Source organism: Trachurus japonicus, chromosome 1 (genome assembly GCF_045865225.1).
Source record: "Trachurus japonicus isolate A0001 chromosome 1, Traja_1.0".
Taxonomy (NCBI): Eukaryota; Metazoa; Chordata; class Actinopteri; order Carangiformes; family Carangidae; genus Trachurus; species Trachurus japonicus.
This window is the reverse complement of record NC_140907.1, coordinates 15140062-15159795: the sequence shown is the minus strand read 5'-3', so window position 1 is coordinate 15159795 and position 19734 is coordinate 15140062. Positions and strand designations below refer to the sequence as shown.

Sequence of the window (19734 nt, the reverse complement as noted above, 5' to 3'; positions counted from 1 at the left end):
CACAAACATCACTATAACACTGAAAGCACCCTTTTGGTGACATAACTGATCCCTCTCTACAAATGAGTTTGAGTTTTTTACTCAAAACATAACAAACACTGTAAAACATTGTTTCAGTAATAGTGAATTGAAAAAATAACATATTAATTGATCATTTCTTACATATTTTTCTTTTTTTTATTATCTAATCCAGGATTTTCGTCAAGCGTTAGGTAATGTAAACAGTTACAACACAAGTAATGACTTTACATTTGCTACTTACGTACAGCCAACACAACAAGCTAGTGGACAGGGGGGACTCAGCTGGCACACACAGGGGTCGAGGCAGAGTTCAGGGGTCAAGTAATGACTCAGAGAGAGGTCGATGACCCTCTATAGACACTCAACCCTAACGGGGGGGGGGGGGCACTTTGTGGAACACACTCATAAAAGGCCACAATAATGACTTTGTAAATTCAATTCACTCAACACGCAGTGAAACTGTAGATTTTCCTTATGATCAACGTTATAACCCCCCCACCCCCCCTGGTTGTGTCTCTGCAGTGTGTGGGAGCAGCAAAGATAAATGAAATGCCACTTTTGACTCCAAAAAGTACAGGTCTCCTGGGGCCTGCTGAGGGACTACGAGAGACTGTGCCCTTGTGCGTCTTTGTGTGTTTGTGTGCACTTGCGACCATAGTGCTATAATCATGTTATTAAACCAAGTTAATTACAGGGATGGAGGTCACCCTGCTCAGACACACTTCCTAAACATAGGAACTACAAGGTGGAGTTGCACCAGATCAGTGTTTCAGTGTCTCTCTAAGTAATCTACAGCACTTTAAAAGGCTCTAATAGATGGTTCATTTAAAACTTTAAATGTATTGTTACCAGATCTACCTTAATTATAACTAATTATGTGCAGGATTGATTCAGACAAGAAAAGAACCTGGAATCTTACATGAATCAATCTCCCCCGCTGTTTGTGTGTTAGAGAGAAGATAACGGTGTGTGTGCCTCTCTGAGAATAAGCGGGTGTGTGTTTGTGTGTGTAATCGCTTTGCAGCTTAGATGACTCTACAGCGTTTAATGACCTGGTGAGTCAGATGCTGTTATTACACCACCGTGCTGTGCTGTCATTATGGTTCACACACCTGGGAAGGCCACACATAAGGAAAAGAAGAAACTTCTGTCTGGTGCTAAATGTCAGTTCCAGCTTTTAAAATTTTCTTTCATTTCACTTTCAATCACACACTCCTTTGAAAATGCACCGATCTGAAACTCAGTTGGGGTTATCCCTGAGAATTTTGAATAATTCAGGGCCCTCTGAAGGTTTATCAGACACATGCAGGAAAACATCGGGTGGGTTTTACAACTGTAAATAAATCAGGGAAACTGTTTCTCCTCTGTCTGGGAAGGGGGTGGGGTTCGTAGGTAGGAGGCTGGGGTCACAGATTCATGGAATTCAATTGAGTTAGGAAGAGTGTTTCCTCTTGCATCCAAGATGGGTCAAAGCCTGTCTGTGGTTGGCAACAAGGGCGCAGAGGACAATGTGGAAACATTGTGTGCACCAAACTCTGTTACACAGAGAACATGTTATCACTGAATTCCCTCAGGACTGTGTATCCCCCATTCCTCATCTCAAAACCGTGGAAGAATAAAAAACTGGTGGCAGAACAAAAACATGCAACTCCATTACTTCCACAACTCCACTGGGGTTCCCATTCTCTGGTACATGTGCAAACTGATTCTTTATACAAATCATTTTCAGTGTTTGCAGTGTAGTGGTGTTATTGCTCACATCATGTAGTATTCCATAATTTAACTCTAACTCTTACATGGGCATCAAGAGGATTCAGTTTCACTCATTTTTCTGTGACGTTTAAATGATGTATTTGTAAACACTATGCAGTGAGTTATTGTTTGCACATCTGTACGCTGAATTTGTGCTAATATGCATGCTTTTTCGCGTGTGTGTCTCCAGCCTCATTTGGAGCCCACTCCCATAAATAGAATCATGATTGAGATGCCATGGCTCATCCTATCATCCCTCTGCATGGTGATTTGATATCTATGAACACCAGAGCCCTTTCTGTAATTATATACAGTATGTCTTCAGTGTAATGTACCCTGATGTTTGTGTATGTTTGAGAGAGAGAGAGACTAAACAAAGCTGGGTGGAACTGAGTTAAATGTGCGCTGAGCATCATCCAGACTAAACAACTGCATTAATGCATAAATTCACAACATGGCTTAAGCTTAGTGAGTTGGTTTTCCAGCTATGGCTGAGCTTAGCAAACTGCAATTTTACCAGAAATCGCACAGGCTTAAATATCAAAATGGGATGTACTCTTCAGTGGGTTCATTTACTTACGTTTATTTTTGTTTATCTACCATGAAGTCCTTGCTTCTGAATTACTTCAAGGATGAGGGATTAAAAATAGAATATCAGATGAGAGTTACCTGAGATGTTCCTGCCTGGGTTTGATCTTAAGCCCAGCGTGATGGTTTCACAGCCATAAGTAGCCTAACTGAGAAGGCGCGCAGGACTTTTATTTTTAGGCCATAAGAAAAAATCTATACAGCATTTTGGATAAAACATGACACTTCCAAATTTCTGTCGAGCTTATAATATGAGACCAACAAGCAAATCTTGACCATTAATCATTTTAATCGGGTTTTAATCGGGTCAAAAGCAACAAAACTATTTGCTCCCTGTGTAAATAGATGCAAGAGACGGGAACTTGTTGGTGCAACTGTTTCATCTGTGACTGCCATACAGTAGATGTGAACCAGAGCCAGAAAACTCTAACATGGACATCAATATTTAACTGTTTTATAGTGAGTGCAAGAAAAGGGGAAACAACTTACAATAGTTTGACAAAACAACTTTAAATCAAAGTCTTCTTCCTAGCTTTTTACACCTTTTTTCTTCTGTATCCCATAGATAAAGACTATTGATGCTGTAAAGTGTTCTTAAGAGGACCTTGAGTTATGTCAACCAATTAGCTCCAAGCTCCAGTCTAAATCTTGATGCTTAAATCTGCAGTGTTACCAAACTTAATTTACTGTTCTACATAATATTTCTGGGACTTGTGTAAATATGAATGTAAAACATATGGGCATTTGGGTGTTTTGTGAATAAAGCATGTTAGTATTTGAGGGAGTAAAAATTAGATGAACATAGCGGAAAAGCAGAAGCCCATTCATCACTGGCTGCATGTGCTCACCTACGCAGTCTGGGCAATTGTGTCTCATCCGTTGCATCGATAATGCTCACAGGCCAGTGCTGTGGAGCAAGAGAGGGAAAAGATGTACTGCGAAATGAATAGAGGATGGAGTGTATGCACAAGGAGACAGAGCGAGAGGGTGGGGTGAGCAAAAGAAAAGAAAGAAAATGAGTAACAGAGAAAGAGGAGACAGAGTTTGTGTTTGGGTAATTTAATAGTCCAAATAGAGGTTTCTCTGTCTCCTTTTTTTCATTTATTCTATCTCTCGTGCAGAGAATGTGAGAGCAAATTTCTTTTGGAGACTTTTCAATGCTTGATTGGATCTTTTGTGCATTCAGTGAATTGGCACTAAGGTGCTAAAGACAGCGGTTCCCTGTTTGGAGCAGCCAAGTTTGTATGAATGCATTTGTTTTATAAAAAAAAAAATCACAATGTGTGCTGGTACGGTATGAGCAAGCCTCTATTCATGAAGGCCTATTCACAATACACATATGAAACAGTGAGTAGCAAAACCGGCTTTATGCCATATAAAATAGATGTTTTCAGAGCATAAATGGTCACAGCTTGTATAAAAGCAGTTTAAATTAGCCATTTAGTCACAGCGTCTCACAGTATGACCCAGTGAGGGGGAAAAAAAGATTAAAATTTTCTCCTGAATAGTGAAAGCTCAAACTCAAGATTGTGGCACAAGACACGTTTTCGGGCAAATGAATAAAATACGATGCCATTTTGCACTGTAGAAATGTTTATTCCCATGAGTGGCTCTCTTCCAGGCTGAATAAATCTAATTTAGTTGTGAAAACATTCACATCAAAAGGTCTATAAAGGAGCCGTTCTGGAGTTTTACATCGTATCACTTGATCCTCATCAGCAGAGGGAGTTCACCCAGTCTGCATGGATGACAGATGAGCACATTTTCAATTTTTCTGAGCACTTTAAAGCTGCTGTAGAGGATCAAGAAATGGTTAGTTTCTACAGTAAAGACAAAACCCCACAGAAAATCCTCTCGTAACTCTGCAGCTCTCCTGCTCTACTTATCTTTACAACATCTTTCTGCTCACTGTTTTGGTTTTTATAGCCTAAAACCCTACCGTTCACTATCAACGTGTCGTGTTCAGCTGCAGATGGTCTGTAGCTGTCTAGCTGTCTCTGTGATGAAAATCTCTGAAAATCCACTCTACCCCAGTTGCTCAGCACCAAGCTGCAGACATGAAAGGTTGGCTGGTGAACATATTGGAGCATGTATGTAGCTGAAGAGCCAGATATTTCCCTCAGGGGTTGCTAGAGAACAAAAAACAAAGTTAAAAGGAGACAGGAAGTCAGACTTTTATTTATGAGGTGGTCAGAAAAAAAGTACTCTGAATGAATTCTAATGTTGCTCTTTATCTGCTGTGTGTGCAAAGGTTTGTCATCTTAAAAGGTGACATGTTAGTGCTGCAGCTCTAGGTAACCAAAAACATCAGTCACTGCTAGATTTTATTATAGTTTCTTGTGTTTTTTTTTTTTAAATGGCATGATTGTGATAATGCATTTCTGATTGACAGACAGAGATCCTGTTACTTTGAGACCAAAATCAAGATTACTGAGCTGTGACCTTTCTCATTACCACAGGGTCTCTGGCGGTGTCTGTCACTGATATGACAGCTCCAGTGGTCGGGTCATCTGGGGGAGTGTATGCCCTGGTCTCAGCACATTTGGCTAATGTTGTAATGGTAAGTGTATGTGTGTGTCTATGTGCGTGTGTGTGTGTGGATGATTATCCCATCACTCAGTCCTGTCCTGTCACCACAGAGCGCTGCCCCATCATCAAAGCAGCCTTTTCCGGGGGCCTAGCAGGTGCTTCTCTATCTACAGATGCCATACATTCCTCCCCACCACTATCAGTTGAACTTGTCCCCCCTAAGATCAGAGTGTGTGTTGAGCTTGTGCACATGTTTATGTGACAGCATGGGAGGAAATCCCATCCCTCGGCTTTCTGCTGCCCTTTGACATCTGTGCGTGCTCTGTTTGGTCTACTCTTCTTCTGTGGGTCATCATACACACATTTGGCAAACACCACTCAAGGTGAACCTCTATTATGTGGTACAGGGCGCTCATTGTGTACTCCTCCATAACATCCTTGGGACAGGGTGGAGGAGTTTATCTCCCTGCTTCCAGCTAAAATCATATTATCTAATACAGTCTGGGGGTCAGAGTGTCTCTGGGGTTTCAAAATTGATGGGAATTGAGACAAAGGGTGTGATCTCATGTAATGTCATGTCAACGTGTGTGTGTGTGTGTGTGTGTGTGTGTGTGTGTGTGTGTGTGTGTGTGTGTGTGTAAGGAGGACTTGACCTTCTAGCACAGTTTGTTCTGTCTTCATCATCAGAACTTGAAAATGTCCTCATGAATTTTCTATCCTCTCTTTCTCCCACTTTTTGTAGAACTGGTCGGGAATGAAGTGTCAGTTTAAGTTATTCCGGATGGCCATGGCTCTGGTGTGCAGTAAGTCTTGATAAATAGGCCTCAGTTCACTTTCACCTCTTTCTCTTCCTTTTTGTCAACAAATTCCATGAAAAGACCACACAGACAGTTGAGCACTGGAGATTTTTATACCGGCTGCAATTTTTACTTTTTTCAAAAGTTCTTTATCAACCAATTGTTAATTTTATTTTTTATCTGGGATTTGCTGAAAATAAAAATCGTGCATAGAACCACCTATTGTAAAATTACTTTTCAGCAGAAGAGACCTTGTGTTATCCAATCACCAGAATTTCCTCTTACAGTCAAGGCTCCATATTTTAGAAATATAATTGTTCCAAAGGAAACAGCCAGTTGAAAATGTTTAACCATATGCAACCTTGTCCAGAATGAGGTATTAAGAACAGGACCATAATTTGTAGTTGGGAAGCTCACCAGTTTAGTTTTAATTTATGTCACTGAGGAAAATTGCTGGCTCATGTGTTGGTCTTTTTTTGTATCTCAACCACAAGACGTGTTTGCTCTTGACCCATCATATTGTACCAGGGCTTCCAGATCTCTATAGAAATGTGGAACTGAACAATATTAAAAAATATTTATTTTCAATCAACACAAAACTGTCACTAGTGGTAATTACTGTAAACCTTGTCCAAGTTCATTCTGGTCAAGATTTTGACATGAACAGCCATCTGTCTTTTTGAAAACAGGATTAAAGCAGCTCTAATAATTCTGCCTTCTTTCATTTTGATTTGTGAGCGACTTGTCAAGAACGACATATAACATGTGCTCACAGCTGACTAATGTGTTTTTCTCTCTCCCCTCTGCCCACAGTGAGTGTAGAGTTTGGTCGGGCGGTGTGGTTGCGGTTCTACCCTCCGGCCTTTCCTCCCTGCCCCAACCCCAGCTTTGTAGCTCACCTGGGAGGGGTGATGGTCGGTCTGACACTGGGCGTGGTGGTCCTGCAGAACTACGAGCAGCGACTCCAGGAGCAATCCCTGTTTTGGATCTTCTTCTGCGTCTACACCTTGTTCGTGCTTTGCGCTGTCTTCTGGAACATTTTTGCGTACAGCCTGCTTGATGTGCGACTTCCTCCACCGCCGTGACTTGGTCTATCAAAGGCAGAAAAGACACTGTACCCCATTTTACTCCTCCATCAGTAGATGCCTGGGCTTTCTGGATGAGTCACCTCACCCCTCATAACAGCGTGAGCTTGATCATGGGGTGATCAGAGCTGTCTAACACCTTCCTCTTACATCCAGTGGTCTGATACAGGGATACCTGACCTGTTACAACCCACTTTGCTTGTCTCATCCCACCAGCTACCTTTTTAGGTTGATCCTTGCCATCACAACCCTCCAACTCCTTGTTGTCTTCATCTCTGTTGGATGCGTGTAGGACTTTTGTTGACAGTAATGTGTTGACAAATGAAAAGCCTTGGATTTAACACAGCAGGAACAGTCCTGTTCACATGGCTTAACCTTCTCTGCCTCTTCCTCCTCAATCCAACGGTGCCTACTCGTGGAGACATCAGTCTGTGAAAGTATTTCTGCAAAATTGCCTCTTGTGTAGGGTAACAGCAGCAAAACCCTCTAGTATACACTGCTGTCAGACAAAATAAGTTCCTAAAAACTGCTATCTGCCTGTGCCCTCTTCATTAGCACATGAAGAATAAGATCATGTGAGAATTTAGGCTTAGCTGATGTTTTGTCACTTTTACAAGCAGCACATGAGTGGTACATGCAAAACAAGTTTCACAGTATAGAGAGAGCATAGAATAAATAGACTACAATAACCTTCAAAAGCTATCACAAATTTACCTTTGAAGGGAAATGTGGGTTGCTATTCAGTGTTGCCTTTAGCATTTGGCACTTCCCCAGAGAAGGATTAATTTGTGTTCAGCGCTATTTGAACCTCAAACTTTTGTCTTTGACATTTTTGTGAGTGTATGTGTGCGTTTGTGTGCAAGGAGTGCGACAATTGTACCATTGTGTGTACTGATTAAAAAAAAAAGGAAAAAAAGAAGCAGAAGTGCCATTCAGACTTTAAGCTTTCTAAAAATGATGCCAAAATATTGCTATAAGCACCAGGGGGAGAGCACATCCCTGACAAGTATTGCTTTTGTGTAAGAAAAAATTATCTAATTTTGTCTGTAAAGAGTCAGTGGAATGTAACAGAATTTTTTCATGATCTGAACTTCTCACCAATAACCTTGGAACAGCCCAGAAGTGCAGTCAAGCGCTTGTCCTTTTTGTTGTCCCCTCTGGGCTTTTGCAGTGATTTTTGAGATGTTTGAAAATTTCAAAGTGACAGAAGTTTATTTATTCTCCGATAAAGCGGTGAATTGAGGAAAGTGGAATTTGGACTTATGAACACTTTCACCAATGAGGTGAGCTGGGCCGCTCTGAATAAATCCAAGTATTTTTCTCATTACCAAATGTAGAAGAGCACACATGCCTGACCTCGACTGCATCAGGGCTGGGGTCGTGTCACTCTCAGTTCAGGAAGCAGCGGGGGAAAGAAGCAAATCAATTCTCTCTCATTAGCTGCTGTCACAACTTAAATTGTTAATTGATTGAACTGGGATAGAAAACGACGCCAGTCCTAAGCTGTAAGTCTCAAACTGTACTGTACTTTAACCTCATGTTACACTGGTAACTGCTTCGCACAAACATTATTATAATGTAATTAAATACAGATTAATATTTTAACATGCATTTGCTGATGATTTTATTTTTACTTGGTGATATTGGTATGTTGTGTAAATTGTTTGGTCGGTCTGCATTGTGATATATTAGCTATATCCTGTATGTATCCTATTTAAAAAACAAAACAAAACAAAAAAACTGGTCATAAAGATGGTCTGGGATTGTACATAAGGGCTATGACACAAAACAGAGTGAGGGGTAAATCACTGACAATATTTTAACATTGTGCATATTTTGTAGATTTGATATGTACATACTGGAGTACATTAAACAGTTTTATACAGAAACAAAACATGATTTCTTTGGATTTTTGCCCCCACTTATATGAATCTGACTATCCTCTAGGTTTATACCTGATACTTCTTCTTTTATATGATTTAGCTGTTACCTGTTAGCTGTAACCCAAAAAAAACAAAGAGAAAACTAGAAAGTGTGTCAAGTTTGTCATATTCATTGTATGGCTGTGTGTATGAGGATATACATACATACTGTAGCTCTGTGGATGTGAATGACAGTTTTCAATCATTTAAACCCAGTCATTCTGCCAAATAACCTCATTGTGACCTTTCCTCGAGTCATACATGCGCTCACACACGCACAAATGCAGGTTTTATTCAATATCCAGGGACAGGAATTACCTCCCATTGTACAAAGAAATGTGATCAGACTAAGCAGGTCTGCAGCCTTGAAACTAGATTAGCCTCAACCCAGTGTTAAGCGAGCGCTCAGGGCCCCAGAGTGGAGAGCCAGGTTTAAGAGCCTTTGTGAAAAAAAGCACATGTCACACTGATCAATGAAATGTATGAGCATACAAGAATCAGCCATAATTCATCTGGAGAAGGGACCCCTTAAGCTGCCACTGAACGTCCTCTCTGTCTAGCCGTTGAAAACATATGGAGAATTGCGGATTTAAAGACGTACAATGAAAAATTCATTAGACAGCCAAGGAAAGCTATTAAGCATCTCAGAGGTAGTCAGTCACCTTGGTGAGGAAGAGGAGACAACAGAGGCTGCTGGGAAGGAAAATCAGTCTGAATGTGTTTGCATTGTCTCTGCTTTTATGCTGCCTGCTGCGAACAGCACTTGTTACAATTTGGACCTGTTTAAATATGCATTTCACACCTTTTTGCTGCACGCAACTACAGAGATAGCTGACAGTTAACACTGTTTGATTAATAATTGTTGTCAGTGTTTCTGACAAGAACATACTGACTGTTAAAATATGGTGATAATCAGTGGTGGAAGGAGAAGGCTTCTCACAGCTTTTACATGAGTCAAAGTAGTACGACCACGTTAAAACAGTCTGTTATTTAAATAATCTCACCTAAGTATTTGCATCAAGATGCACTTAAAGTAGTTTTGCATTTTTCAATGATATTGATAACACACAGGGTGTGGCTAATTTACATAACTTCTGGTATCTTATACATCATTACTTATTTTTTGTGATCATTTTTTGTATTAATCTGGATATGCAGAGTATGCAAAGGCTGTCAGATAAATGTGGAAGGTATAATATTTGCCACGTATTTGTCAAGTAAAGCGCAGTTAACAGTTCTTCAAAAGTAGTAGCTATCCCTTCATCTCTACCATTAATTTTTTCCGGTGAAAGGGCCTCAGCGCTGATGTATCAGATCATCCTAAAGGATGTGAACTGTGTCCACATGTTGTAATTGACATATGTGATACTGAACAGATGCAGTCTCTCAAAATCACAGATTGGACACGTAGTCATGCACATCCCCTTGAGGCCATTAGAAAATGACCTTCCCTGCTGACTGTTTATTTTCCTCTGTCTTTCAGCTGTTGTGCTCCCACACTTCCAAACAGTTTATTGTGCTCTCTAAATCCTGTCTTGCTGGTCCTCTCTTTCTTCTGCATGTCTGCACATTCCTAAAATGCTGCTTTTAAATGACGGTATATCTTGTGATTTCAATATCAGTCAGAGTCTGTGTCAACTCAGAAAAACAGATTATGTCCACATTCTGTCAAACACTGACACCTAGTGCCATGTTTAGGTTTTGTATTTTTGCACGAGGGATGCCGCTTATCCATGCAGAGGGGGCTGCAGCCATTCCCAGCTGAGAGACGGTGATAGTGGACAGGTTACCGGTCTGTCACTCATGACTGTTCATGATTTTAGTTCATAGGAAACCACACATTGTATATTTACATATAGTGAGAAGATGATACATGTCCCCAAAGCTGGACATGTGGAGCAATATTATCTTTTTAAATAGATGTTTATCATCGTTAATAGAATAAAACAATGTTGTTGTTGCCCAGGAGGCAGCAGCAGGGGGTAAAAAGAGATACACACACACACCCTGGGCAATCATACTGTGCCTGCTGCAAAAACCAAACATTAGAATGGTGTATAGAAGGATTTGGTGTTCATGAGAAAAATGAGAAATCCATAGTTAGAAATTCATACACATTATAATACAATAATACAATAAGCCTGTGAATATTCTCATTTGTCCAGGTCATAGTTATCTCAAGGAAATCTAAATCGAATGCAACTGGACAAATAGCCAAGTCCAGTTGCATTCGATTTAAATTTCCTTGAGACAATAATACAATATACATACAAAAATACATACACAACATAACACAGTGTAAATACCTGACTCTGGCACATTTACTGAAATCTTGTGCATAGTCCTAGTCAAATAAACTAATAAAATAAAATAAGAGATGGACGCTGTGGAGAGAGAGCTGTCGAAGCGGTTTTCCCAGTGGATGGACCCTGCTGTTTCCGTCCTGTGATTCTTCGTGGCTGTTTTCTAACTTCTCACCTGTGACTGACATCACCCCATTTCCCCTGCTATCCAACTAACTACTCAGTTTGGATTTGTGAGTAGCCTACTTACTGAATCAGTATGCATGCACATGCTTTTTATTTCTGCTCATTTTTGAGTGAAGTGGCCTTAAAGGTTTTCAGGCCTCACCGCACCCGAGCTTCAAATCAGGCCTAGAATAGCCATCCTAATTTTGGTGTAAGGTCAAGGAATGAATGCATGTGTGCCCACAGGTATGATCTTTGGTTGATGGAAACTGCTTTTTGTCATATCAGAGGTACTTAAAAGTTACTGATATTGTTTAACTTTAAAGGTATAAAAAATAAGGAACTTTTAAAGTAAAAGAGAAAGGTTTAACATCTAAAAGGGAATTATTTAAGTTCCCAAGAGAGTGTTACTAAATTTCATTTGTATAACTAAATAGCCTACCTGCTGAAGGATTATTATCTAAAGTAGGCTAGTTGTGGTGTCCTTATTGATTTTGGTAGTGGGTATTTCTAAATCATAATTGTGGGAAAATCTGAATAGTGTGAATAGGGTGTGTTGGGATGCCCAACTAGCAGCTATACTATACAAATATCCCTCATTAACATGTCTCAAATCTGGTATCTTTGGGTTTAGAACAGAAATAGACAACAGGAAGAAATTACAAGCATCTGTGTAGTAGGGAACAAGCTGAGTATTATTGTATTTCATTATAAAAAACAAATAAAATAAAATAAACTTGCTGAAAAAAATATTTGAATGCTTTCTAATAAATTATGACAAATTTATCTGTGATTAGATTCTCAGGTGTGGCTTCTGTGGTCTCCATAAAGTCAGGCCCAATTCCAATCCGACCCCTCACGGACTCACTGACTTAGAGGCGCGTTCACGGGAAGTCCGTGAGTGTGTGAGGGCTGTTTCGTTGTCAGATCATCAAGTCAGTGAGTCAGTGAATGAGCCCTTACTGCCCCCTTACCGTAAGTCAGCACCGATGCTGACTTTGGGTAGGGGAATTACCCACAGTTCATAGCGTTGTGAAGTCAAACACATGAGATTCCGTCGGAACGCAAGTGTTAAAAAAAAAAAAGAGCTCCGCCGCTCTCTTTATTGTTAATGGACAAGAGCAACAACCAAAAAAAAGAAAGAAAGAAAAAAAAAAGAAGAAGTTTACTGTCAGTATTAACATGCAGTTTGTGATTACTGATGATGATTTGATCAGATCTGATCCGGGAACATTTTGTTTTGAGTCCGTCCCCCTCACACACCTTGTGCGCGTTGAAAGTACGGTAAATTATCGGCCCAAGACCGGAGTCAACAACATGTTGTTGTCAAGGTAACGTGTCGTGAGAGTGTGTAAGTGCTGTTCCATTCATGTTTACAGCATCTGGACCCTCACACACTCTCACACTCTGTCACTTAGAGCTGACCTCACTTTAGTCAGTGAGGGTTCAGGGCCTGAGTCTTTAGGGGGCGGATTGGAATTGGGGGCCAGTCTTCCACACCCCGGGCGCGTTCAAAACATCCCGTATGTTATCGCGAGATTTCACCTTCAGTCTCTAAACTTCCTCAAGCAAAGCGCCATTTTCGGCGTTGTCACGGGATTACAGCATGCAGTCGTCAAACAGATAATAAGACCAGTGTTTACCGTTTGAAGACCTCTTTCTCAGTATTCCTCAAACATGGGACGAAAAAAGAAGAAGCAGATGAAGCCATGGTGCTGGTATCCTTTTTGTCTGGACGAGAAAACAGCGGCGTTAAATGCCAAACGCTACACGTTAGCTTGACAAAAGAAGGCCTCAGATCGCCTGTCGATGGGCTTTCGGTTTGTAAGCTAAATGTTAGCTCTACTGTTTGTGCTATCGGGGGTTGAACATCACATGAGCGTGTTTTGAATCTAGTGTATACTCGATGTAAAATAATGTAATGTGTGTAAAATAATGGGCGACGGGTGTATTAGTTCTGTAGCGGAAAACATTGAATTAACGTTAACGGTGTTGAGGAAACGATGGCTTTCTGCGATGTTAGCTTACCTGCTACCTACACACCGAGGCTACAGGGCAGCGTTTGTGATTAAAGATTACAGGCCGAGCTAAATTCGTCTGGGACTGTGGCTACATATCATGATTGTTTCTATTATCGATTAATTTGGTTGAGATGTTTAGTCAAAACGACAGAAAATTTCTAAATCCGTCTGGCACAGTTTCCCAGTCCCACCAATAGAGAGCACCCATAGACCACTAGTGTATCTTTGACTAGCAACTGAAATGCATTGATTATGTTTTCTTTCTATCTTTTTTGGGAGTGGAGGGGTGGTTTTCACTCTTATCAAATGCTATCTGGCTGATCGTTTCAGCCATATTTTGACTCAAGATCATTCATCAGGAATGGGGCCTTATTCTCAACAGGGGGATTTTGTTTTCAAGTGTCTAACATCATTTTGGAGGCTTGTGTGTGACTCACTCCCTCGATGATTTTGGCTGTTTGATTGTGTTACATTCATGATGTCAGTCCTCGACACGATCCTGAACTCTTTCCTCAAGGTACTGCAACCGAGACTTTGACGATGAAAAGATCCTCATTCAGCATCAGAAGGCAAAGCATTTTAAATGCCATATTTGCCATAAAAAGCTATACACTGGCCCCGGCTTGGCCATTCACTGCATGCAGGTTGGTGCATCTCCCTCATTGTTTATGCCGGATTAGTGATGCAGTATTTCCTGGAACATAATTTTTATTTACTGTGTCCTCACTTTGCATGTGTTTCAGGTGCACAAAGAGACAATTGACAGTGTACCAAATGCTATTCCTGGAAGAACAGACATCGAGCTGGAAATCTATGGCATGGAGGGTATTCCAGAGAAAGACATGCAGGAAAGAAGACGAACATTAGAACAGAAATCGCAAGGTTTGTACACCTGCCAAGAGAAAGTATTAAAATTCCCAATTATGGTAGTATTGTCATACCAAGAGCCATGAGAAGGAGTGGCTCACCGTGCTTCAGGAGCAGGGGAAATCCTGTCTCGTCATTTTTTAAATAAATTGTATGCTCTGTAGCTCCTTTAGTACAGTTGGTTTGGTGATTACATGAAAAACAAATGTCTTTGTAGAACCTTTAATACTTTTACAAGTGAAAGAGTGCATGAGCATTACTGTTCTGTTTTCAGAGAGCCAAAAGAAGAAATCAAACAATCAGGATGATTCTGATGAGGACGACGACGATGACGAAGCAGGACCGTCAGTTCAGCAGGTAGCTGCTGTTCAGCCACAGGCAGCCTATGCTACACCAATGGCCCAACCTGGGATGCCTCCTGTGGCTGGTGCACCTGGGATGCCTCCTGGAGGATATCAAGGCAAGGATCACCACATGCTATGTGCCATATAATGAGGGAGGGATCTCCCCAGCAAAGCTATTTTCTTCTGTTGGTTGAGATTTGCAGAGCTTTGATTTAATCTCTTAACCGGTAATAGGTGGTGGAGATGTTGGATTTTGGTCTTGAGTAATTGCATGTATTCTTTTGTTGCTGAGGGGTGTAGCCTCTCCTATGGATCCTTGTGGTGTGGTAAGTAAACAGAAAATGTCCTTTGACTCTTGTCTTCAGGAATGCCTCCAATGATGCCAGGCGTCCCTCCTATGATGCACGGCATGCCTCCTGGTATGCATGGAATGCCTCCAGGGTAAGAGCTCCCTCATTAACGCTGGGTTGATGATGACTGTTCAGATTCAGTGTTGTCTTTATTAATCCATTTGTTTCACTTGGTATTCCTCTTTTTGCTTTTGCAGGATGATGCCAATGGGTGGGATGATGCCTCCCATGATGCCAGGAATGCCCGGCATTCCTCCTGGTGAGTTTTGTCTATACGTGGACATTGATGCCTGGTGTATTTATTTTCACCCCCTTCTCTTAACCATGGCCATAACTAAAAGTGAAAAACTCATATTTTATTTAGCTTACTTTTAGCTAGAGTTGATGCAGTGATGCGATTGAAACTTGCGAGACTAACCCACAGCATTTTAAAGCAGAACTATGCAAGTCGGCCGGAAATAGCTCGCTCCTTCGTTGGTTTCTCTTTTTTTTCCTCTCAGGAGCTCCCCCACAGTTCTGGTAGGCACATGTCACTGTCTTAAAAAAAAAAAAAAAACTCGCCGCCACCACCTCCGCCCCCTACACGTGCTTGTGTTTACTGCTGTTTGCTAAGCCTTGCTAACACCGAGCTAATGCTAACACGGAGCTAATGCTAACACGGCGCTAACGCTAATACGGCCACACACAGACACAAAGACACAGACATACACACACATGAATAAATGTTCCAAAACGCGAAGATGTGTGTGTGTGTCATGATGTATTACATTATCTTATAAAAGACCCATGGTGTGTGTGTCTGTGTTAGCATTAGCTCCCCGTTAGCCACAAGCTGAACTTCCTCAGTACAAACATTTCATGTTTCCATGGTTTCCTCCGACTTTCCGAACTCAAACCAATCACGATTCGTGACATGCATGACGTCATATGCGTTCTTATCTCGTACTGCCGTAAGGCAGTTTCTCGCGATACTTCTATCCATTGACGAGATTTGTAACACCGAGACGGACGACTGATCTTGCAAGTGCGGTTTTCAGCCAGTGGGGGGGGTGAGCGCATTGGCCTAGACCCCATTCACTTCATAACAGGTTGCTCTACCATCACAGTGACTCTGAGCCACAATAATTACAGCCGAAATCCTGCATAGTTCTGCTTTAAGAAATAGTTGTGTCAGATAGAAAATTTCAAAAACAATGTTGAAGTGTCTTTTGTGGAACGATGTTAATTGGATTGTAATTCTCAGGAATGCCGCCCCACATGGCTCCAAGGCCAGGGATGCCCCACATGGCCCCAGCCCCCACAGCAGGGGCGATACCCAGTCGACCGGCAGCACCAGCAGCCCAGCCTGCAGTCACCAAACCTCTCTTCCCCAGTGCAGCACAGGTGGGAACCATGCAACGGCACACAAACCACATGGAGGCACACATTTTTCAGGAATATTCAGAATACAAACAGACAGGTCTCTATCCAGGGTAGGGAAATTGCCTACTACTAGTGATCAAAGTCATGGTGATGTCACAAACATTCGTTTGGCCTTGTGAATGCAACATCTATGTGAAGCCCTGGGAAAAAAGATTTTGGTGTTTGACAAGTCAAAGGTCAGTGTGACTGCATGAAACACTTGACACATAACCTCATGCAGCACTTCTGATAAAATTTCACCCAAACATTTTGACTCTAAATGAACAGCGACGTAAACAGAAACTCATCTGAGCAGTGGAGTTATACAAACACAAGACGGTAGTTCTAGTTTTGTAATTAAAATCTCTACCATAGTTTCATATAAATAACATTTCATTTTCCAGCTGTCTCATTTAATCTCTCTGTGTAGTCTGCTGTTTCTTTGTTTCCGACTCTCATTCTCATTCTCATTTATTTTTTTAAATCATCACATAGTATTTTTTGTTCTCATAATTGAGTTCTATAGATTATATTGGACATGTTACATGCCAATGCTGTGATCTCCTTTCCACCATGCTGCAGATGGGCTCTGGTGTTCACAGCAGCACAGCAGCCGTTTCCTCTGCACCTGCAGACCTTCAGTCTGCTTCTTCCCAGCCTCCTTTTCCTAACACGCCACAAGTACGCTCACAGACAGGACTTTTGACTTGGACTGTGGCAGCTGCATGTTGCTTATTAACTCTGCCTGTAAAACTATAAAGTTTTGAAATAGGCTGATTACTAACTGTATTTACCTCGTGAAACTATATGTGCATAAAAACGAGCACGTTAGCGATGATAATTATCCCCAACAAGAACTGGCATACTTTTTTTGTCTGGAACTTAATTACTGTGCATGTCCTTTATTTGATTAACACAGCTTGAGGCATAATAAGGGATTTACATTGATTTCCGTTTGCATCATATGCCCTCATAATCTCTGGAGCATGAGATCTGCAAAAACAAAAAGCTTTGAAATGACTTGATGTGGTGCAAATTGATTATGTGCATCTGAGAATTTGTTTCCACTTGCACTCCAGGGTAAAGTCTACATGTAACATGCTATAATTTGTTCCTCAGATCAGAAAGACTCGTATAGAAAGTAATTTCATTTAGAACATATAATTCACATGTCAAATGAGTATGTGATTTCAACAGTAAGTGGATTCCTAATGATACATCAGTGTGATCAAATCAAATAAAAATGTAACTTTGAGTGTTTAAAATATACAGAAACAAAAAAACAATGAATGCTAGCTTTTTGATAATTTATTAGTCATTTAATTTGGTTTTTAATTATCACAAAGATGTGTTTACTGATTTGTTTTAGAAGTTTGCCCCATTTTTTCCCCTTTTCTTTTGAACTTTTGAAAAGATTTGAACTTATTTATTTTACCAATCAGTTTCCTGTATTCTGTCATCGCAGGCCCAGCAGAGCGCTTCAGGAGCTGCAGCTTCCAACTCCCACAGTACAGCCGCCTCCTCCGACCCTCCCAAAGCAACATTCCCTGCCTACACCCAGCCCCCTGTCTCCTCTTCCTCTTCCACTTCCTCTTCTAACCCCTCTAGCAGCACTGTGGCCAAACCCCCAGCCACAGTGACCAGTAAGCCTGCCACCCTCACCACCACGAGTGCAACTAGTAAGTTGATCCACCCTGATGAGGATATCTCACTGGTAAGTTGCTTGAGCTTTCCATTTTGCCCTTTTCACAGTAAGTAATGACTGATACATATAATGGTACATTTAGTAATGTAAGATAACAAGTTATTGCAATAGCTTTTTAATCATGAAGTTGAATATTTATAGAATAAAGATCAAATACATATTAGATTATTTAGACTGCATCTAGACTCTTACTTAGTGTCTGTTTTGTGGTTATATTAAAGGATGATTCTGAACTTGAATATCCTCAGTCTGAAATAAGGGCACGCCAACATTGGTACCCGATTCCTCGTCATTTTTGTGAGCATTTATCTCTGTACTGTAAGGGGCATCGCTATGTTTCGTTAGTCTGAATGTTTGCCTCGTGTGTTGTCCCTGCCAATAGGAAGAGATGAAGGCCCAGTTGCCTCGTTACCAGCGTCTCATACCCAGGCCGGGTCAGGCCCATGCGGCTGCTCCCCAAGTGGCGGCTGTGGGCAGCATAATGGCCCCACAGCAAGGAATGCCACCACAGCAGCCTGGCATGAGGCATCCCATGCATGGTAAGAAAATACTTGTTGGCAAATAAATCTGAATATAGATGTAGACTGTGGGTGTTCAAATCTGCCTACCAGCACCTCTAATAGTCACATATTTACATGTAGAGGTTCCACCCTGTTTCTACTTTTGTATGCTAAACCAATGTAACTATACCTCTCAGAGCTTATTTAGGAGACTGCCTGTGTAAGAGGTGTTCTCACGCAGTGGAAACGACAGTACATATAAAGATTAATTTGGATAAGGATAACACTTCAAGTGATGTGATCTGTTCAGTCTGTAAAGGCTGCAGCATTTACACATGTTTTTCTCCCCGTGTTCCCTCTGCAGGTCAGTATGGTGCTCCTCCTCAGGGCATGCCAGGCTACATGCCAGGAGGGATGCCTCCATATGGGCAGGGTCCCCCTATGGTGCCCCCTTACCAGGGAGGCCCTCCCATGGGCATGAGGCCGCCCGTCATGTCTCCGGCTGGACGCTACTGAAGCAGCAAAGCAGCCACCACATTAGGTTTGAGGTTCACACCTTTCTCTCATCCTTGTGCTTTTTCAAACCTAGCTGCACGCAAAGGGCAGTAAAACCAGTGGTGGTGAAGACAAACATTATTTGTTAAGAACACATGGACATTTAATGTAACATCTATATTGGAAGACAGCCAAACACCACATAAGTTCCTGACAGTTTTGTTGTGGCTCTTTGATTACATGTGAGGATATATATTTTTTTCCCATAGGTTTCACTCAGGTTTATAGAAGTGAAGTGTGGTAAAATGATTCATATTTCTTTTGAAGCTGCTGGAGTTACATGAACGTACCAACCCCCTTACAAAGGCAAGTTTCTCTTGTAAACATTTGATTAATTTTGTTTATTGTGTTTATTTCTTTGGTAGAGTGATTGAGGCCCTCACAGCACACTTAGGTGCTGTTGGACTTGCGTCCCCAACCTTGGTTGGTGAGGGTCTCAGCAATGAAGATGATTCCAACTGAGTAGGGTTACAAATCCATGACTCATCAGTCTCTAGCTTTATTCTTATTTCAGGTTTGTTTTTAATATTTCCTGGTTAAAAGGGTACCTGTATGCATCCTTTGTAATGTTTTATGAATCTGTTGTAATAAAATCCATCTTGAAATCCAATGCTGGTTTGTCCTGACGTACGTGGAGGTGAGTCTTGAAGGTTTGTACTGATGTTGTATTTCTAGGCTAAATTGCAGGGCATCATCAGGTATTCATGGGAAATCAGGTATTTAAACACCAAGTTTGCCATCATCTATTTTGAAGTTTAACTTCCATTGTGTTAATAAAGACTCATATTAAAGTACGGTGTGTATATAAGAAATGACTGGCTTGTGTACC

The 19734-nt window shown here is 41.2% G+C and overlaps 2 protein-coding genes across 6 annotated transcripts in view; both read left to right on the top strand.

Annotated features, from left to right (window-relative positions):
• Window positions 1–8666, top strand: part of rhbdl3 (rhomboid, veinlet-like 3 (Drosophila)) — a 58460-nt gene extending 49794 nt beyond the window's left edge. For all 5 annotated transcript variants that reach the window (XM_085774646.1, XM_085774625.1, XM_085774606.1 and 2 more), the window contains 3 exons: window positions 4821–4921; window positions 5633–5693; window positions 6501–8666. In XM_085774646.1, the coding sequence (XP_085630772.1) occupies window positions 4821–4921; window positions 5633–5693; window positions 6501–6772 (434 nt within the window). In that variant the 3' untranslated portion in view covers window positions 6773–8666. The remainder of the gene's footprint in view (window positions 1–4820; window positions 4922–5632; window positions 5694–6500) is intronic.
• A 4059-nt stretch (window positions 8667–12725) lies between these two features.
• Window positions 12726–19515, top strand: znf207b (zinc finger protein 207, b). Its single transcript, XM_085774572.1, has 10 exons — window positions 12726–12880; window positions 13701–13827; window positions 13927–14065; window positions 14325–14510; window positions 14760–14835; window positions 14942–15003; window positions 15988–16127; window positions 17611–17859; window positions 18233–18389; window positions 18715–19515. The coding sequence occupies exons 1-10, from the start codon at window positions 12840–12842 to the stop codon at window positions 18864–18866; spliced, it is 1329 nt and encodes a 442-aa protein (XP_085630698.1). The 5' UTR covers window positions 12726–12839; the 3' UTR covers window positions 18867–19515.
• The last annotated feature ends 219 nt before the right edge of the window (window positions 19516–19734 follow it).